The sequence below is a fragment of the Rhinatrema bivittatum genome, chromosome 8 (genome assembly GCF_901001135.1).
Source record: "Rhinatrema bivittatum chromosome 8, aRhiBiv1.1, whole genome shotgun sequence".
NCBI classification, from domain to species: Eukaryota; Metazoa; Chordata; class Amphibia; order Gymnophiona; family Rhinatrematidae; genus Rhinatrema; species Rhinatrema bivittatum.
The window spans coordinates 165,237,577-165,255,984 of NC_042622.1; the positions used below are offsets into that span (position 1 = coordinate 165,237,577).

Here is an 18,408-nt window from a genome sequence, read left to right on the forward strand (position 1 = left end):
CGCTCTCCGTACCTAGCTACTCTGCCTCTCTAACGTTTGGACTTTATCCTTGGGGGCCTCTCTCATTTCTTTCAGGTCGCTATCAGGAACCGGTACTCGCTCCTCAAGGGTCCACCCAAAACCTTACAAACAGTAACAGTGTTGGATGGCCTGAGGGCCACGAAGGCATTCCCCTTTCATAAGTCAATAAAGAAGCTGGAAGCCAGGGAGTGGGATACTCCTGAATCCAGCCTGAGAGTTGGAAGATCTGTGGCAAAGCTCTGTCCTTTGCCAGAAGACACCTTGGAGTGTTATGGTTTCGAGGTGTTTGAGTGGATTCTTGGGTACTCTGGGAGATGACCACGCCCACAGGGAGGAGCCCCATGGGGAACCACAGTACTGGGCTAGACTCAGGACGCACAAACACAGAGTTTTGTCTTTTATTGTACAGCTGATGTATGCCACCAGAGGTGGCAGTAGTGAGTTGATCCAGAGGTAGCAGTCCAGGGATCCTCGGCAGATGGAACCCGTCTCACCAAGATGGTATAGGGATATCCAGGTATAGGTTTCCCAGCACGGCAGAGCTGTAGATGAGTCAGACTGAGAATTAGATTACTCACTAGATGGTAGCTGTAAGGTTGATGATTCCACCAGGCAGAAGTCGATGGTAACAGGCATTGAGGCAGGAAGAGCAGGCCCTTGAGGAGCGAGTACCTGATCCCAGTAAGGCACCTGAAAGAAAGCAAAGGGCCCCCGAGGAGTGGGTACCCAGGTTAGAGAATACCCTGAAGGGCAGAGAGAGCTTCCAGCGGCAGCAAGGAAGTGGCAGAGTAGCTTAGACCAGACGAGTCCAATCCATTCTCGATCCTTGCTAACTCATCGAGGTAGCAAACAAGCGTAGGCTAAATACCCGGATGGCATGACGTCACTCGAGGGGGACACCCCCAAGGTTCCCGCCATGACGTGGATAAAGACGCGGGTGGTGTGCGCACGCGCACCCTAGGAGGCCCTTAGGAGAAACATGGCGTGAGGCTTTGCCATAGCTGTTCTGGGGACGCCGGAGGACGCGGCTTGCAGACGCGGCGGCAGCCATCTTCCCAAGGCTAGCGGGGAGAGCAGAGAAAAAGGTGAGGCACAAGTGTCGAAGCCGTCTGAGACCGACGGACACAACATGGAGTTGTTGGCTGTTCCTAAGGTGGATGCTTTGGTGTTGGCAGACACCAAGAAAACAACTATTCTGGTAGTGGGCTTGGCCGCGTTAAGGGATGTGCAGGATTGGAAGTTGGAGCTTCATCTCAGGAGTTTTGAGGTTTCCACTCTGTCCACAAGGACAGAGGACGTGTCTGCGGTGGGTCCAGCAGTTGCAGGAGTTGCTGGTTTCGGGGGGAGCTGCAGCATAGCAGGTTGACTGTCTGGAGGTGGTAGTAGCTTATGGAGCTGATGCCTTTTATGATCGTCAGGACCTCTTCACAGCAGTATCCACTAGGCATCTGCTGTGGTTATGGAATTAGTCGGCAGATGTTTGGTCCAAGTTGCAGCTTGTGCACTTCCTTTTAAAATAAAGCTGTTTGGAGAAGACTTGGTGCAGATAATGAAGCATCTGGGGGAATCCAAAGTGCACAAGTTGCCGGAGGACAAGCCTAAGGGCACAAAGCCTGCGTGGGCTAAGTTTTGGAACAACAGGAGATTTCATCAATCTAAGAGTTCTGGAGGTCTGCAGCAGCAAATCCCTGCCAGATCTTCGTCCTGGGGCAGTCCTTTAGCAGTGGGCAGAAGACCCAATTCTAGTATCAATTCAGGGGGTACTAAACCCTCGCAGTGAAGCAAGGCCGGCCCACTCTTCGGTTCTGGCTGTCAGAGGGCATTTATCGCTCTTTTTCGAGGAGTGGACCAGGATTACCATGAATCAGTGGATACTTGAGGTGGTAAGAGATGGCGACGCTTTAGATTTTGCTCATCCCATCAGAGACACCTTTGTCATTTCCCCTTGCGGTCCTCTCAAAAAGCAGATAGCGGTGCGAGGGACAGTGGATCGGTTGAAGTAGCTGAGGACCTTAGGACCAGTACCAAAGAAGGAAGGGGTCCTTTCTGCCCATTCTGGATTTAAAGAGAGTAAGTGCGGCCCTCATAGTTCCGCAGTTTTGCATGAAGACTTTAAGGTCAGTCTTTGTGGTGGTGAGTGGAGGAGAGTACTTGGCATCTCTAGACCCGAAGGAGACTTATTTACACATAGCCATCAGGCAGAAACACCTGAGGTTTCTGCAGTTCATTGATACTCAGGGAACATCATTAGTTTTGAGCTTTTCCCTTTGTTCTAGCAACAGCGCCGCATACATTCAACAAGGTGATGATGGTAGTGGCGGCAGCGTTAAGAAGGGAAGGAGTTCTAGTGCATCCGTACCTGGATGACTAGCTCATAAGGGCAAAGTTGAAGCATCTCTGTTGGTGGTTGGAGCAAAAGGTGCTGTGCTGGTTGCAGTTGCTAGGTGATGAATATTCTGAGCAGCCGACTTGTTTCCTCTCAGTCCTGGAGTATTTGAAGCGCGGTTTGACATGCGAGAGGGGAGAGTGTTCCTCATGGAAGAGGGGATTCTGAAGTTTCAGGGGCAGGTTTGTCGACTGTTGATGCTTTTGTTGCCTAGGGTTTGGGACTATCTGCAGGTTCTGGGTTCCATGGCATCAACCTTGGAATTGGTCCCTTGGGCATTTACACATATGAGGACTCTTCAGAGGGCTCTTCTCTCCTGGTGGAATCCTTTATTGGGAGAGTTTTATATTCCACTCAAGGTGGGGGAGGCAGGGACAGTCTTTACTGGTGACTACTTTGAGCCAGTCTGGAATGTAGGATGCTGTTGGAAGTTCTGGATTTGGTGGTTATCACCACTCATGCCAGCCTTTTGGGCTGGGAAGGCATGTGTCAGGATCAGGCGGCGAAGAAAGAGGCTTCTTGGTCTATCAGTCGGTTAGAGACAAAAGTGATGCAGTTTGCTTTGCTTGCTTTTCTTCCATGCTAATGAGGATGCCCAGTGAGGGTTCTTTCGGACAATGTGATGAAAGGGGCTTATATCAACCGACAGGGTGGAACCAAGAGTTGGGTGGTGGCTCTGGAGGCGCAAGAGTTGATCCTTTGGGTGGAACAGCACTTGGAAAGAATAACGGCGTTTCACATTGCCCGGGTACACAATTTGCAGGCTGACTTCCTGAGTCACAAAGCATGGGACCCAGGAGCATGGGAGCTGTTGGAGGCAGCGATGTCTCTCATTCACAAGAGATGAGGCTTGCCTCATATGGACCTAAGGGTGACCAGAACAAATACGAAAATGCCTCGGTTCTTCAGCCGAAGAAGAGAGTACGGTGTGGAGGGCATTGATGCTCTGGTTCTGTTATGGCCTCTCAACGTGTCTCCCTCCCCGCCCCCCCCCCCCCCCCCCCCCCCTCTCCACCGTGGGCAAGTTGATATGGAGGATAGAGAGACATCCAGGAGATGTGATTCTAGTGGCAGCGCCATTCTTGGTTCGTGTGGGCTCCTGTGTTACGCGTGCCGGCCGCAGCAGACCCACGGCTCGGCCTCCTCACCTCTCTCAAGTAAATCCAGGGCCTGATCCCTTGTCCCTGGCGGCGGTAGGCCGCCAGCTCCATCCTCGGGCCTCCACTGGTACCTCCGGCTCAGCTACAGATCCTGGTGCCTCCAATTCAGCTACAGCTCCTAGTGTTCTGCGTCGGGCCTCTCCGCGTGGCCCGCAGAGCGAGGCCACTACTCAGCACTGCACCCCTCCCTAGGCGCGTGCGCGCACCACTATATCTTAAATAGGGCCCGCGGCAGGACCCAAGCTGCGGCCCCGGATGATGTCAGCAGAGCTCTGGTATTTAAGCCCAGGCTCCGCTTCCTAGGATTGCCTTTGCATCAGGTCTCCTCACTGGTCGAGTACTCGTTGCCTGCTAGTGACTCTCCTCGTTCCTGATTCCTGATCCTCGCTGACTCCTGTTCCTGGTTTCCTCATTCCTGTATTCCTGATCCTCAACCTATCCTCGGATTGCCTTCTTGGACCTTGACCTCTGCCTGCCTGACTTCGCCATTGACTCTCTCTAAGCCTGGACCTCTGCATTGCCTAACTACTCTGTTGCCTCTCTCCAGACCCAGACCTCTGTATTGCCTAATTACTCCGTTGCCTCTCTCCAAGCCTGGACCTCTACATTGCCTAACTACTCTGTTGCCTCTCTCCAGACCCGGACCTCTGCATTGCCTGACTACTCTGTTGCCTCTCTCCAGACCCGGACCTCTGAATTGCCTGACTACTCAGTTGCCTCTCTCCAGACCCGGACCTCTGCATTGCCTGACTACTACGTTGCTTCTCTCCAGCCCGGACCTCTGCATTGCCTGACTAATCCTTTGTCTCTCTCTAGACCCATACCTCTGCATTGCCTGACTACTCCGTTGCCTCTCTCCAAGCCTGGACCTCTGCATTGCCTGACTACTCCGGTGCCTCTCTCCAGACCCGGACCTCTGAATTGCCTGACTACTCCGTTGCCTCTCTCCAGCCCGGACCTCTGCATTGCCTGACTACTCCTTTGTCTCTCTCTAGACCCATACCTCTGCATTGCCTGACTACTCCGTTGCCTCTCTCCAAGCCTGGACCTCTGCATTGCCTGACTACTCCGGTGCCTCTCTCCAGACCCGGACCTCTGCATTGCCTGACTACTCCGTTGCCTCTCTCCAGACCTGGACCTCTGCATTGCCTGACTACTCCGTTGCCTCTCTCCAGACCCGGACCTCTGCATTGCCTGACTACTCCGTTGCCTCTCTCAAGACCCGGACCTCTGCATTGCGTGACTACTCCGTTGCCTCTCTCAAGACCCGGACCTCTGCATTGCCTGACTACTCCGTTGCCTCTCTCCAGACCTGTATCTCTGCTTTGCCTGACTACTCCGTTGCCTCTCTCCAGACCTTTACCTCTGCATTGCCTGACTACTCCATTGCCTCTCTCCAGACCCGTACCTTTGCATTGCTTGACTACTCCGTTGCCTCTCTCAAGACCCGGACCTCTGCATTGTTTGACTACGGTCTTGACTCTCTCCTCGTCCAGACCTCAGCCTTGCTTGCCACCGCTTCCAGATTGCCGGCAGCCCTGACTCAAGCTTGCCCTATGACACCTCTTCAATCTACATCTTGGACTTGGCCTATTCCGGCTTCAGCCTGTTCTTGCTCTGGCGCCCCCTGTCTGACTTTGGTTCTATTGGCGCGCGGGTCTCCGGGACTCCGCCTCATCCAGTACAGACTTCTCTCCTCTGCTGCTGCCTCTGGGCTGACCTCAGTCCTTCCAATGTTGACGACATATGGAGGCCCACCTAAGCCCAGCCCGCCCCGGCACCCAAAGGCTCAACCCGCGGTGAACGAGGGCTGGTATTGGTGAAGCGCCAGCAGGCCTCCGTCCATCAGCCCACTCCGCCTGCTGACGGTGGGGACCCATAGGACCCTTCCTACGGGTTGCGTCAACCCCACCTCGGCCCAAGGGTCCACCTCCGGTGCAACACCCTGAGGTTCAACCATCTAGGGAATCTTCTCCATCAGGGTCCCATATTTTCGGACCAGGCAGCTCACTTTTGTCTCGCGGCCTGGCTTTTGAGAGGAGATTGTTAAGACAGCAGGGTTATCCCAAGGTGGTTATTACTACCTTGCTGTAGGCCAGGAGGACTTCCACATCTGTATCTTATGTGAGAGTTTGGAAGGTTTTTGAGTTCTGATGTATGGGTAGAGATGTGCAGGTATTACAAGCTATAGTGTCGCATATTTTGACTTTCCTGCAGGAGGATTCAGTCAAAGGTCTGACCTTTAATTCTCTGAGGGTGCAGGTAGCAGCAGGGTTATTCCCTGTTGGCGCATCCAGATGTCATACGTTTTCTTCGAGGAGCAAAGATCTTGCGGCCACCAATGAGAATGTCTGTCTTGGAATGTGAATCTGGTGCTTACTGCTTTATGTGCGGCTCCATTTGAACAACTGAGGAGAGCATCTTTGAAGGATTTAACTCTTAAGGTGTTTTTACTGGTGGCCATTTGTTGGGTGAGGAGAATTTTGGAGCTACAGGCTTTGTCATGCAGATTTCAGAGGCAGGGGTATCGTGCATAGTGCCCTCTTTTCTGCCAAAGGTAGTGTTGGGTTCCATGCTAATCAGATGGGAAACTACTGACTTTTCTGGACTTGGATGCCTCTGCACCTCATGTAAAATAATTGAGGCTATTGGATGTCCGGCGGGTATTGTTACGATATTTGAAAGTCACTAATGATTTTCACACTTTGGATCACCTTTTTGTTTTCTGGAATGGTCCAAGGAAGGGGCGTCATGCTTCCAAAGCTACGATTGCGCGTTGGCTCAAGCAGGCAATCAGTTTGGTGTATGTTTCTAAGGATCGGCTAGTGCCTAAATGTTTTTGAGGGCTCATTCGATGCATTCGCAGGCAGCCTCTTGGGCTGAGGTCCAGCAGGTGTTGCCGAAGGAGATTTTCAGGGCAGCGACTTGGAAGTCTCTGTACACTTTCACCAGACACTATCATTTGGATCTTGGAGCTCCGACTGCGGCCAGATTTGGTGAGAGTGTTCTGTCAGTGGGACTCTCCAGGTCCCACCCAGTTTAGTGGGCTTAGGTACATCCCAGGAGTCTGGACTAATCTGGGTACATATTGGAAAGGAAAATTTGTTCTTAACGTTTAATTTTTGTTCCTTTAGTATCACAGATCAGTCCAGAGACCCGCCCATAGTATGAAGGGGGCATCGTCTGCTCGGTTTTGTTTTGTTTTGTTTTTATTTCAGGGTTGTTGGCAGATCACTATGCTGTTCTCACTTTATTCTGGGACAGAGTCTCTTTTCCAGGAGATTGAAGCGTCACCATCCTCCTGTACATTGGGCATAGAGTGAGCTGTTTAAAATTTGTTGATTTGTTTGCATCATAGCATGGATATAGGTCTACACTGAGGGACTGCAGGTTATATAGCAGTTTCAATAAAACATCTGCTAGCAGGGGTACAAAACCCACAAGTCTGGACTGATCTGTGGTACTGCAGGAATGAAAATTAACAAATAAGAACCAATTTTCCTTTCTCTATGCCCAGAACCTCCCTGCTTTGGTGTTAAAGATAATGAGTGGAACATTTGCACCAATCTCTGACCGGTATAGCCCAGATCTGCGCCTCCTCATCCTAAGCATGTTGAATCTGGATCCTTCTAAACGACCACAGCTCAACGAGATCATGGCCCAACCCATCTGCATCCGGGCATTGCTGAATCTCTATACAGACTTGGGCAGTGTCAAAATGAGACGGTGAGTATGTTCTCCCACCTAGCTTAGGAGCCGTTGAACTTTCTGCACAAGCTCATCTCCTTCCATCCTGCTCTCACACAGCTTTCCATAATCTGTCCCACCTCCGTATTCTCCTATGTAGTAAGTAAGATACTGCAGGCTGAGAGGAAGATGCATCTCTTTCAGAGTATCTATCTGCAGTTAGCAGGTATCACCTTTAGTGCCATACCCCCAGGGGCTGTGCAGTGAGCAGCAGTGTTTTTGATCTGGCTGTGGATTTGTGCTTGGCAGAGTGGAGAAGCCATTAGCTGCTATGTCACCCGTTTCCCATGGCAGAGTTGGAAGGAGAGTTCCCAGTGCCAGGTCAAGAGGTAAGCAGAAATGCTGAGAGGAGCTGTCATTTTGAGCACTGTTCACACCATCTACATTCATGTGTCCTTTGGGAACAAGGTATCTTCCTCATATTTATTTGGGGGATGGGGGCAGTGTTTTTGACCTGTTTTACTTAGGAAACAAATGAACCAAATTTTGTGTGAGGTAAACACTTGTGGGGACATCTGACATTTGTACTTTTCTAAGTTAGCAAATGATTTTTGGGGTGCACAGGAGGAGGCGGCTAAGCTCGTAGGGATAGTCAACTTCAGTACAGCATACCTCGAGAACTGCTGGTCTGATTCTTGTGAAATTTGATATTTGGGCATTGGGAACACTGGTATTTAACTGAGATGATTGGAATGTCGGTAGCTCCTTAGTTACAGATTGTTTACATGATAACATAGTTTCAACCACAATTGTTTGTCACAAATCATTTCTTTTGAAATTGTTTTCTAGATCATTTTTGTGCTTCAGTTTGTGTGCAGTGGAACTTCAGCGGAATTTGAATATCTGAAAATGAATAGAAGTTTGAAGGGATATGTTGTTTTTCTGAATAATTGACCATGCTGTGTTGTATTTCAGAATAAATTGCTCGCATGTGGAAGGCATGAAATACATCTTGCTAGACAGATTTTTATATCCATTGGTAGTCTGGTTTACAAATGGAACCAAGACTATCTAGAAAGTCACAGTTCCCTGTATGTACCCAGATCAGTTCAGACTCCCCTCCAGCAGATGGAGACAGAGAAAGTTTTACTGACACTGTCACATAACCCGAGGTGCCTCCTGCAGTCCATCAGTATTTCTCTGTCTCCAGCAGATGGTGGAGGTGCAAAGCCCGCAGTCTGACTGAAAAATAAAATTAAAAGGGAAAGTCTTCAAATTCTGGTTTCAGAGTATGGAGAGCCTCCCAGGGGGTTGGTAGATCCTGGTAGGGTCATCCCCCCTGGTTCTTGAGGTAGGCGAGCACAGGGTCGGGGACCCTTTTTGTTGCTCAGTAACTCTCTGCAGGTCAGGGCTGAAACCTGGGGGTCCCAGTGCCTTCGACCTGCTGATCTGCTCAAACCTCCTGCCATTCTCTTCAGGGAAGTGTTTCTTTTTGCTTGAGTGTTAAAGTTTATTTAAAAAAAAAAAATTTCTCTCAGAAGGTGAGCGAGAGCAGTAACAAGGAATAGCCGTGGCATGGCTTATCTCCCCGGTGCTACTGTGTTGTTTCTTTTTAGCGGGTGGTCATGTGCTTGTTCCCCCCCCCCTCCTTCGACGCTTCTGTTCGCGACTCCAGGGGCTCATCGTCATGCCGCGTAAGGTGGCCTGTTCCTTGTGTGGCGACGTGCGTGTCTGTCCCAGGATGGGAGGTGCTCCTGATTCCTCCCCGGCAGGGAGGATCCTTTGGGGAGCGCAGCAGTAGACAAGCACTCGCGATAATCGGGAGGCCAGGTAGCTATCTCTGAAGCGGCGGTCGGGCAGTGAGGCTTTCCTGCTGAGTGTGGGAACAGAGGTCATTTTGTCCTCCTTCAGGGCTGCTGCGTGGACCTGGCAGGGGGAGGGGGATTTTCCTCCCAGCTTATTGCCGGTGCCAGGGACCTCTGTTAGGGGTCCAGGGGCACGGAGGGGCCCCTTCAGGAAGTGAGAAGGCGGCCCCGGAGGACTCAGATTCTTCCTCTTCCTTTTCTTCAGACTTTGTGCTTAAGTCCATGGGCGTAGGGCTGCTCAGGAAGCTCCAGTGGCTCCTGCTAAACAACCTAAGCCCCCTGGGACTACTGGGCCCACGATGATTCAGTGGGTTTCCAGGCTTTCAGCCCCCACGTCTGCCCCAGACTCCTTCCCCGAGGATCCCTGGATGGTGTTTGTTCCAGCGCAGGGTCCCTTGGGTTCAGATCTGACTTTGGTGGACCGGAATCTGGAGCAGGAGGTATTAGACCTCCCAACGACCAACAGTGACAACCCTAAAGTGATCCGATTGTTCCCACAGGGAGGAGTTGGCCCTTCTTATACCAGCGGTTCTGCAGGAGCTGGGCGTAGACATCCCGCAGGAGCACTCTGAGCTGGGAGCAGTGGACCCGGTCATGTTTGGCCTTCATGGTCATACAAGGGCTTTTCTTTTCCACAAGTCTGTCAGCGACTTGCTGTTTTGGGAGTGGGATACTCCTGACACCGGTTTGAAGGTTGGCAGGGCTATGGATAAGTTGTACCCTTTGCCCGAGGACGCACTAGAGCACCTGAAAATCCCAAAGGTGGATGCCTCTGTATCGGCAGTTACTAAGAAGATGACCATTCCGGTGGCTGGTGCTGCGGCCTTGAAGGATCTCTAGGATAGGAAGCTGGAGGTGCACCTCAAGAAGATTTTTGAGGTGTCTGCCCTAGGTGTTCGAGCGACTATGTGTAGCAGTTTTATGCTGAGGGCTGGCTTATGCTGAGTGCAGCAATTACAAGTGGGCAGGCCCTTCTCTTTGGAGGACTTGAGAAAAGCCGAGCAGCTGGAGGCTGTGGTAGCCTACAGTGCTGATGCTTTATATGATCTCGTCTGGACTTCCTCCAGAACGATGATGTCTGCGGTGTCAGCTCAGAGTCTCCTCTGGCTGAGGAACTGGTCAGCCAATGTTTCATCCAAATCCCAATTGGGGTCGCTACCTTTTAAAGGAAAATTGCTGTTTGGCAAGGATGATCAAATCTCTCAAGGAAAATGAGGTCCACAAGTTGCCAGAGGACAAGCTGAGGGTGAAAGGTTCCCTGCCTTCTCGTTCCCGGTTTAGATCCAGTCGGCGGTTTTGTCTGTCCAGGTCTTCGGGGAGTTCTCAGAGTCAGCCCTCGAGCAGGCAGTCCTCTTGGAATCAGCTTTTTTGGGACACAGGGTGGGCAGGGATACCTCCTCCCTCAGCGGTGGAGAAGCCAAATCTGCACAATGAAGCGAGGCCAGTCAACTCCTCAGTCCCAGTAATTAGGTGCCGACTGGCTCTGTACTACGGATAATGGATCAAGATCACTTCGGATCAGTGGGTCCTAAGTTTGACAAGTCAAGGCTAAGCTTTAGAATTTGCTCGTCTTTTAAGAGACCAGTTCCTCATATCTCTCTGCTCTTATCCAGAAAAGAAGCTTGTGGTGCGGCAAACTGTTGCTCGGCTTCATCAACTTGGGGCCATCGTGCATGTCCCCTTGCACGAGCTGGGGTTGGGCCAATATTCCATTTATTTCATAGTCCCCAAAACGAAAGGCACTTTCCGGCCCATACTGGATCTAAAGAAGGTCAATATCGCTCTCAAGGTTCTGCATTTCCGAAATGAAACCCTACATTACGTGATTGCCTCGGTGCGCAAAGGGGAGTTTCTAGTGTCTCTGGGTTTGACCGAAGCTTACTTGCGTATCAGAATCTGGCCCGAACATCAGAGATATCTGAGATTCATGATTCTGGGGGATCATTTTCAGTTTTGTGCTCTGCCCTTCGGCCTGGTGACGGCACCCAGGACCTTTACCAAGGTGATGGTTGTGGTAGCGGCGGCGCTCCAAGGGATGGGATCCTGGTCCATCCTTATCTGGATGCCTGGTTGATTCGGGCCAAGTTGGAGACCCTTTGTTGGGAGGTGATGGACGTGGTCCTCCATCATCTACGCTGGCAAAAGCCAGCTAATTCCTATGCAGCATTTGGAATTCTTGGGGGCTCTTTTCGATAGCAATTTGGGGAAGGTTTTCTTCTCTGAAGATCGGATTTCCAAGTTACAAATTCAAGTTTGCAGCTTATTGCAGAAGCAACTACCCAAGGTCTGGTATTATTTGCAAGTTCTAGGGTCTTTGGCTTTTACCCTGGAGTTGGTTCCATGGGTGTTTGCTCATATGAAGCCTCTGCAGTCCGCATTGCTCTCCCGTTGGGATCTGTGATCGGAGCTGTTCCAGCTCCCGCTGCCCCTCACGGAGTTTGCGAGCTCCAGTCTGGCCTGGTGGCTTAAGCCGGACAATCTAAGATGGGGTGTGGACTTGGAGATACCGAACTGGCCGATCGTCACCACCGATGCCAGTCTATCCAGTTGGGGAGCGATATGTCAGAACCAGTCTGTTCAAGGCCAGTGGTCGGTGGAGGAAGCTTCCTGGTCCATCAATCGTTTGTAAACGAGAGTGGTGAGGTTAGCCCTAAGGGCGCTCCTGCCCCTAGTGAGGGGAAAGCCGGTACGGATCTTGTCAGACAATGCAACTACAGTGGCTTACATCAATCGTCAAGGGCCTGCCCAATCTCCTGCCCAATCTCCTGTCCAATCTCCTGCATCAAGGCCCTGCTTGTTTGAATCAGGCAGATCGCTTTTGTCTAGTGGCTTGGCTTTTGAGAGGGAGCGATTAAGGAAAAGGGGTTATTTGGAAGGAGTTATCGCAACTCTCTTGCAGTCTAGGAATCCTTCCACTTCCCTGGCATATGTCAGGATTTGGAAAGTGTTTGAGTTGTGGTAGATCCTCATCGAGCCTCGGTTGTTGATATTTTGGCCTTTCTGCAGGACAGTTTGACTAAAGGTCTTTCCTTTAATTCCCTCAGGATTCAGGTGACAGCCTTGGGCTGTCTTCAGGGCAACATTGCTGGATTTTCTTTGGTGGCACATCCAGATGTAGTGCGTTTTCTTAGGGGGGGGGGGCTAAGCATTTGCGCCCTCCTGTCTGTAACCCTTGTCCATCCTGGAACCTTAATGTGGTCCTTAAGGGATTGTGTACTGCTCCATTTGAAACCCCTGAAGTGGTCTTCTATGAAGGATCTCACTTTGAAAGTGGTTTTTCTGGTGGCAATTTATTTGACTCAACGGATTTCCAAGCTTTAGGCCTTGTCATATAGAGAGCCCATGGGAGTTTCCCTGTGAACGGTTCCCTCCTTTTTGCCAGAGGTGGTTTCTTCTTTCCACTTGAATCAGTCAGTGGAACTTCCATCTTTCTCAGCTTTGGATCCTGCATCTCCTCATGCAAAGGAATTGTGTCGTTTGGATGTGAGGCGTGCTTTATTACACTACCTGAAGATTACAAACGGCTTCTACCTATCAGATCATCTTTTTTGTGCTATGGGGTGGTGCCAAAAAGGGTCATAAAGCTTCTTGAGCTACCATTACGAGGTGGTTGAAAGAGGCTATTAGCTCTACTTATATTGGTCAGGGTTGCTCTATTCCTGAGGGACTTAGGGCACATTCTTCTCAATCTCAAGCGGCATCATGGGCCAAATGTGTCAGCAGATTTCGCCGCAGGAGATCCGTCAGGCAGTGACTTGGAAGTATTTGCACACTTTTGCTAGGCATTACCGTTTGGATGTTCAGGCCCCAGAGGCCATGGGCTTTGAAAGTGTGATTTGAGCAGAACTCTCGCAGTCCCACCCATCTTAGGTAAGCTTTGGTACATCCCAGGAGTCTGAACTGATCTGGGTACGTACAGGGAAAGGAAAATTGGTTCTTACCTGCTAATTTTCATTCCTGTAGTACCACCGATCAGTCCAGAGTTCCCACCCACTGCATGAGAGGGGAATCGGGGAGTCTACTTGTATTGTTGATTGTATATTTTCTGAAGAATGGCACAGGTTCTTTGTTGGTCCTACACAGGGTTTTGTGTGGGCACTGTTGGAATTCCCAGGTTTCACCTTCCCATGGGGGAAGGTTAGTTTATTATGTGGTTATTTAGATTTCCTCATCTGGCTTGGGTACAGTTCAATACTGAGGGACTGCAGGAGGCACCTCGGGTTATGTGGCAGTGTCAGTAAAACTTTCTCTGTCTCCATCTGCTGGAGGGGAGGCAAAACCCAGGAGTCTGGACTGATCTGTGGTACTACAGGAACGAAAATTAGCAGGTAAGAAACAATTTTCCTTTTCTGCTTATTCTCTAGCCCCCATGTCATTCCTCTATCAAGATGTTTACTCTGTGCTGGCTAAGACATAGACCAATCCCTTTAACAGCTCTGTGCATCAGCATGGATCACTCTTGCACTGGGACAGGTATTTTTTTACAAGGGCATCTCCTACGGACCACAACCGATCCTACCAGGAGACTCAAGGCCAAAGATGGTTTTCCTGTGTGAGAGAGTACAATACTATTGGAAAACCTCAAGCAGGCCTGGCGTCCATTACCTTTACTTATTCAACAGCAGAAATGATGATCTAACAAAATCAAAAGAGAAACTGTCTGACGTTCCTCTGCTTTGACATCTAGGAGTGAAGGAGCAGCCCACTCACTTCTCAGACCTTTGGGTTTGTTCTTGAACTTGCAGGTGGTCATGTTGGCAGTGCAGGGAAGCCTGGAGTCCCACCCTCCTTATCTTCTGTGTATACCTGGGGGAGTGGAATCACTTCGCCACTGCGACTGCCCATGCTGAATACTGAGGTTGTGCAGGTGTCTGCTGGGAGAACCCAGAAAGCTGGCGTTACCAAGTCTGGGAGACTCATCATGTGGGAGGTAAGAAAACCTGAGCTCCCCAGAGAGGAAGCATGTGTACCTGTGTCTTTTGAATAGCATGACGTGTGTCCTATTGGAGATGGCAGCAGGATTTTGTTATTTTACATAGGCTCCTCCTGTTGGTGCTGGTTTCACCTCTCTTCCGGGATCTATAGATCAGATGCAGCCCCAGTTTATTTCCCGCTTCCTGGAGGGTCAGTCTGGGGTGACCATAAAGCATGTGTCCTGTGGAGACCTCTTTACAGCCTGCCTCACTGGTAAGCACAGCAATGATAAGACTACCTCTTTGCTAGTCACAACTCTTTTGCCTCCTGCTCCTGGAATCAATCCCTTTTATTTATTTATTTTATTTCGGCATTTTATATACCATTATTCCAAAAGAAAATCACAACTGTTTAGAAAGGCACATTCGTATTCTAGGTCAACATTTATAGTTTAGGTCTATACATCAACAAATACATGTTCATGGTCAACACTACATCAGGTACAATTTAATTAGGGGTTAGAACAGTAGTTTGTTATACATGTGTTCTACTTCAATGATATTCACATATTTGTCAGTAAGTTAGCATAATACACTTTACCTCTCTTGTTACTCTTTGCTCATTCTATTAACAATATAGGAAAATTGGTTCTTACCTGCTAATTTTCATTCCCATAGTACCACAGATCAGTCCAGACTCCTGGGTTTTGCTTCCCTTCCAGCAGATGGAGACAGAGAAACTTTCACAGGCACTGCCTCTTAACCTGGTGTGCCACCTGCATCTCCTCAGTATTACCAAGTACCCAAGCATTTATAGTCAAAAAAGGTTTCTAATACTCAACTAACATTCGACGGAACGAGCAGAGGGAATGGAAAAATTTATAATTCCCTGTACATACCCGGATCAGACCAGACTCCTGGGTTTTGCCTCCCCTCCAGCAGATGGAGACAGAGAAGTTTTGACAGACTCTGCCTTATATCCCCAGGTGCCACCCACAGTCCGTCAGTATTTCTCTGTCTCCAGCAGATGGTGGAGGTGCAAAACTCACAGTCTGTACTAGTTACTTAGTAAAAAAAAAAAAGAAAAAAGAATAGGAAAAAATAGATAATAGACAGCAAGCTTAGACAGATAGGAATTGTTAAAAAAAAAAATAAAAAAAATAGAAAAGGACGTCCTTCAGCCTCCCAGGGGGTTGCTAGGTCCTGAGGGGTTGAGGACCCTATTGCCTCCATACAGCAGCAGTTGGGGTGATACAGGGGAGCCCAGATCACTCACCCCATCAGGATCAGGACCCAGAGGCTGCACGGCAAGTTAAAAAAAAAAAAAAGAAAGGGACCTCTTGTATTTTTTTGTGTGGGCTCTCCCTTCCCTCGAGGTCGTGTCTCCCTTGCGCTGACGTTGCTACTGTTTTTTGCCGAGTTAAAAAAAAAAACAACAAAACCAGGGGAACTTTATCTTCCTTTTCCTTGCGAAAGTATGCTGCGAAGATTGACTTTCCACGCATGCGGCTCTACGCGAACACGGCTGTCGAGAAACGGCCTTTGCTCGGCCTGTCTCCCGGGGGGAGAGAGAACCTTCGCGTCCGTCAGGGGGGGTCATGTTCCGTGTCCAGTCGATGTCTCGGGCATTCGGGAACCTGCAGCTTCCTTCCCCTCTCCCGGTCCCGCTGAACGCAGGAACAGGCGCCATTTTGGGTGCCATTACTTCAGCGGCAGGAGTCGCGGCGTGGGAGGGGATTCTCCAGCCCTCTTTATCTCCTCAGCAGCCGGCTCCGCCTCGCAGAAAATCACTGTTTCTGGACGCAAATGATCGGGGGGATGTGTTGGTTGACACTCATACACAGGAAGATAAGCCAGTCGAGGATTCAGATGGCTCTTCCTCATCTTCCTTCTCCTCAGACTTTATTTTAAGGCATTTAAGGCAAAGAAATCCAACAAGAAGAATTCTGCTGGCAAATCCTTTTTTTTGGGGCCGCCAGCTAAAGCTAGAAAGCGTTCCAAGTCCAAGGGGGGCGGGGCGGCCGCTAAAGCAAAGTGCCCCTTAAGGTCACTGACCCCAGAGGAAGACTCAGACACGTCTTCAAGTACTTCTGATCTGGAAGATCAGAACCTGCCATCCCAACCTCCGAGGGAAATAGAAGGGGATGGGGACCAGCAGCAGGGTGCTGATCGCGTGTCCCATGTCGTTGAGGGAGAAGACCCAAAGTTGGCCTGCCTGTTTAGGAAGGAGGAGCTCGGACCCCTTATTCCCGTTATTGTAGGGGAATTGGGTATCGAGGCTCTGCAAGAAGAATCTCGTCTAGGATCTACTGTTCATGTGTTGTGGGGTCTGAGAGGTCCTCATACTTCCTTTCCCTTCCATTTCTCGACTACGGACCTACTCTTCCGAGAATGGGATACCCCTGATTTGAGCTTGAAAGTCACAAAGGTGATGGACAAGCTATATCCTCTGCCGGAGGATGCTTTGGACCTTCTTCGAGTTCCCAAGGTGGATGCGGCGGTATCAGCAGTCACTAAAAAGACCACTATTCCAGTTACTGGGTCGACGGCCCTCAAGGATTTACAGGACCAAAAGCTGGAGTTTCAGCTCAAGAAAATCTTCGAGGTCTCAGCACTGGGTGTCTGCGCAGCAATGTGTAGCAATTTTTCTTTGCGAGCTGGCCTTCACTGGGTGCAGCAACTACAGGTCAATGAATTGTTATCTGAAGCGGAAGCTCTTCAGGCTGGGTGTCTGGAGGCAGCGATTACTTATAGTGCGGATGCGCTTTATGATTTGTTGAGGACGTCTGCCAGGTCCATTTTCTTTGCTGTCTCTACACGCCAATTATCTGGTTAAGAAACTGGTCGGCTGATGTTTCATCCAAAGCACAGCTAGGTTCTCTTCCGTTTAAGGGCAAATTACTTTTTGGGAAGGACCTGGAGGATATGATTCAGGTTCACTGGCTGCCGGAAGATAGGCCCAGGCCAAGGGGTTCTTTTTCTTCTAGATCTCGCTACTGTGGGGGTCAGAGGTCCCGGGCCCCTCGGTCCTCCACTTCCTCTTTTAGACAAAATCTTAGCAGACAGCAGTCATGGTCTCAGTCCTTTCGCGGGCGGCGCTTTGGTAGACCGGGTAAACCTTCACAATGATGGGCAGCCAGTCCATTCCTCGGTTCTGATTGTAGGAGGCAGACTGTCTCTGTTTTACGAGGAATGGACCAAACTCAAGTCGGACCAGTGGGTTCTCTCTGTGATAAGACGTGGCTTCACTTTAGATTTTGCACGTCGACTCCGGCACCAGTTTCTGGTCTCCCCATGCAGATATGCAGCAAAGGGTCAAGCAGTAAAGGAAACATTGCAGTGTCTTCTCGACCTCGGCACAATTACGCTTGCTCCTCCGGCAGAACAGCGAAAGGGCCATTACTCCATTTACTTTGTGGTTCCAAAAAAGGAAGGGGCTTTCCAGCCCATTCTCGATTTAAAGCATGTCAACAGATGTCTTCAGATCCCCCCGCTTCCAGGGGTTACGGTCCGTCATTGCTTCGGTTCGAAAGAGGGAGTTTCTAGTGTCCCTAGATCTGACTGAGGCTTATTTGCACATCGGAGTCCAGGCAACCCACCAGAAGTTCCTGAGGTTTGCCATACTAGGATGACATTATCAGTTTCAAGCTCTGCCTTTCGGCCTTGCTACCGCACTCAGGACATTCACCAAGATAATCGTAGTGGTAGCTGCTCAGCTGCGAAAAGAAGGTTTATTAGTGCATCCATACTTGGATGATTGGCTGATTCGAGCGAAATCGGAGTTGCTTTGCCGTTTGGCGGTCAACCGTGTACTTCAATTATTATAAGTGCTCAGGTTGGTTGTCAGCCTTGCCAAGAGCTGTCTAATTCCTTCGCAGTCATTGGATTATCTGGGAGCACTATTCGACATACAACAGGGGAGATTGTTCCTCACTGCATTGTCAAGCTTCAAGGCCAGATTCAAGCCTTGTTGTCCAAGCATCCCCTGCGAGTTTGGGATTACTTACGAGTCCTAGGCTCCATGACATCCACTCTTGAATTGGTTCCATGGGCCTTTGCTCATATGCGTCCTTTACAGTCAGCCTTGCTTTCTCGCTGGACCCAGTCTCCGAGCAATATCATCTACCCCTACCTCTGACAGATTCAGCGCGCTCCAGTCTGAATTGGTGGTTACTGCAGGACAACCTGAGGCGCTGAGTTCCTCTAGTGGTCCTGCAGTGGACAGTGGTTACCATGGATGCCAGCCTTTCCGGTTGGGGGGCAGTTTGTCTGGGGAAATCCGTGCAAGGTCAATGGTCCTGAGAAGAATCTCGGTGGTCTATCAATCGTCTGGAGATCAGAGCGGTGCGCTTGGCATTACAAGCCTTCTTTCCCCT

General features: G+C 50.1%; 1 protein-coding gene across 5 annotated transcripts in view; it reads left to right on the forward strand.

Annotated features, from left to right (window-relative positions):
- Positions 1-18,408, forward strand: part of NEK8 (NIMA related kinase 8) — a 66,089-nt gene that overhangs the window by 17,108 nt on the left and 30,573 nt on the right. For all 5 annotated transcript variants that reach the window (XM_029613191.1, XM_029613192.1, XM_029613188.1 and 2 more), the window contains 4 exons: positions 7,085-7,293; positions 7,564-7,643; positions 13,865-14,049; positions 14,159-14,306. In XM_029613191.1, the coding sequence (XP_029469051.1) occupies positions 7,085-7,293; positions 7,564-7,643; positions 13,865-14,049; positions 14,159-14,306 (622 nt within the window). The remainder of the gene's footprint in view (positions 1-7,084; positions 7,294-7,563; positions 7,644-13,864; positions 14,050-14,158; positions 14,307-18,408) is intronic.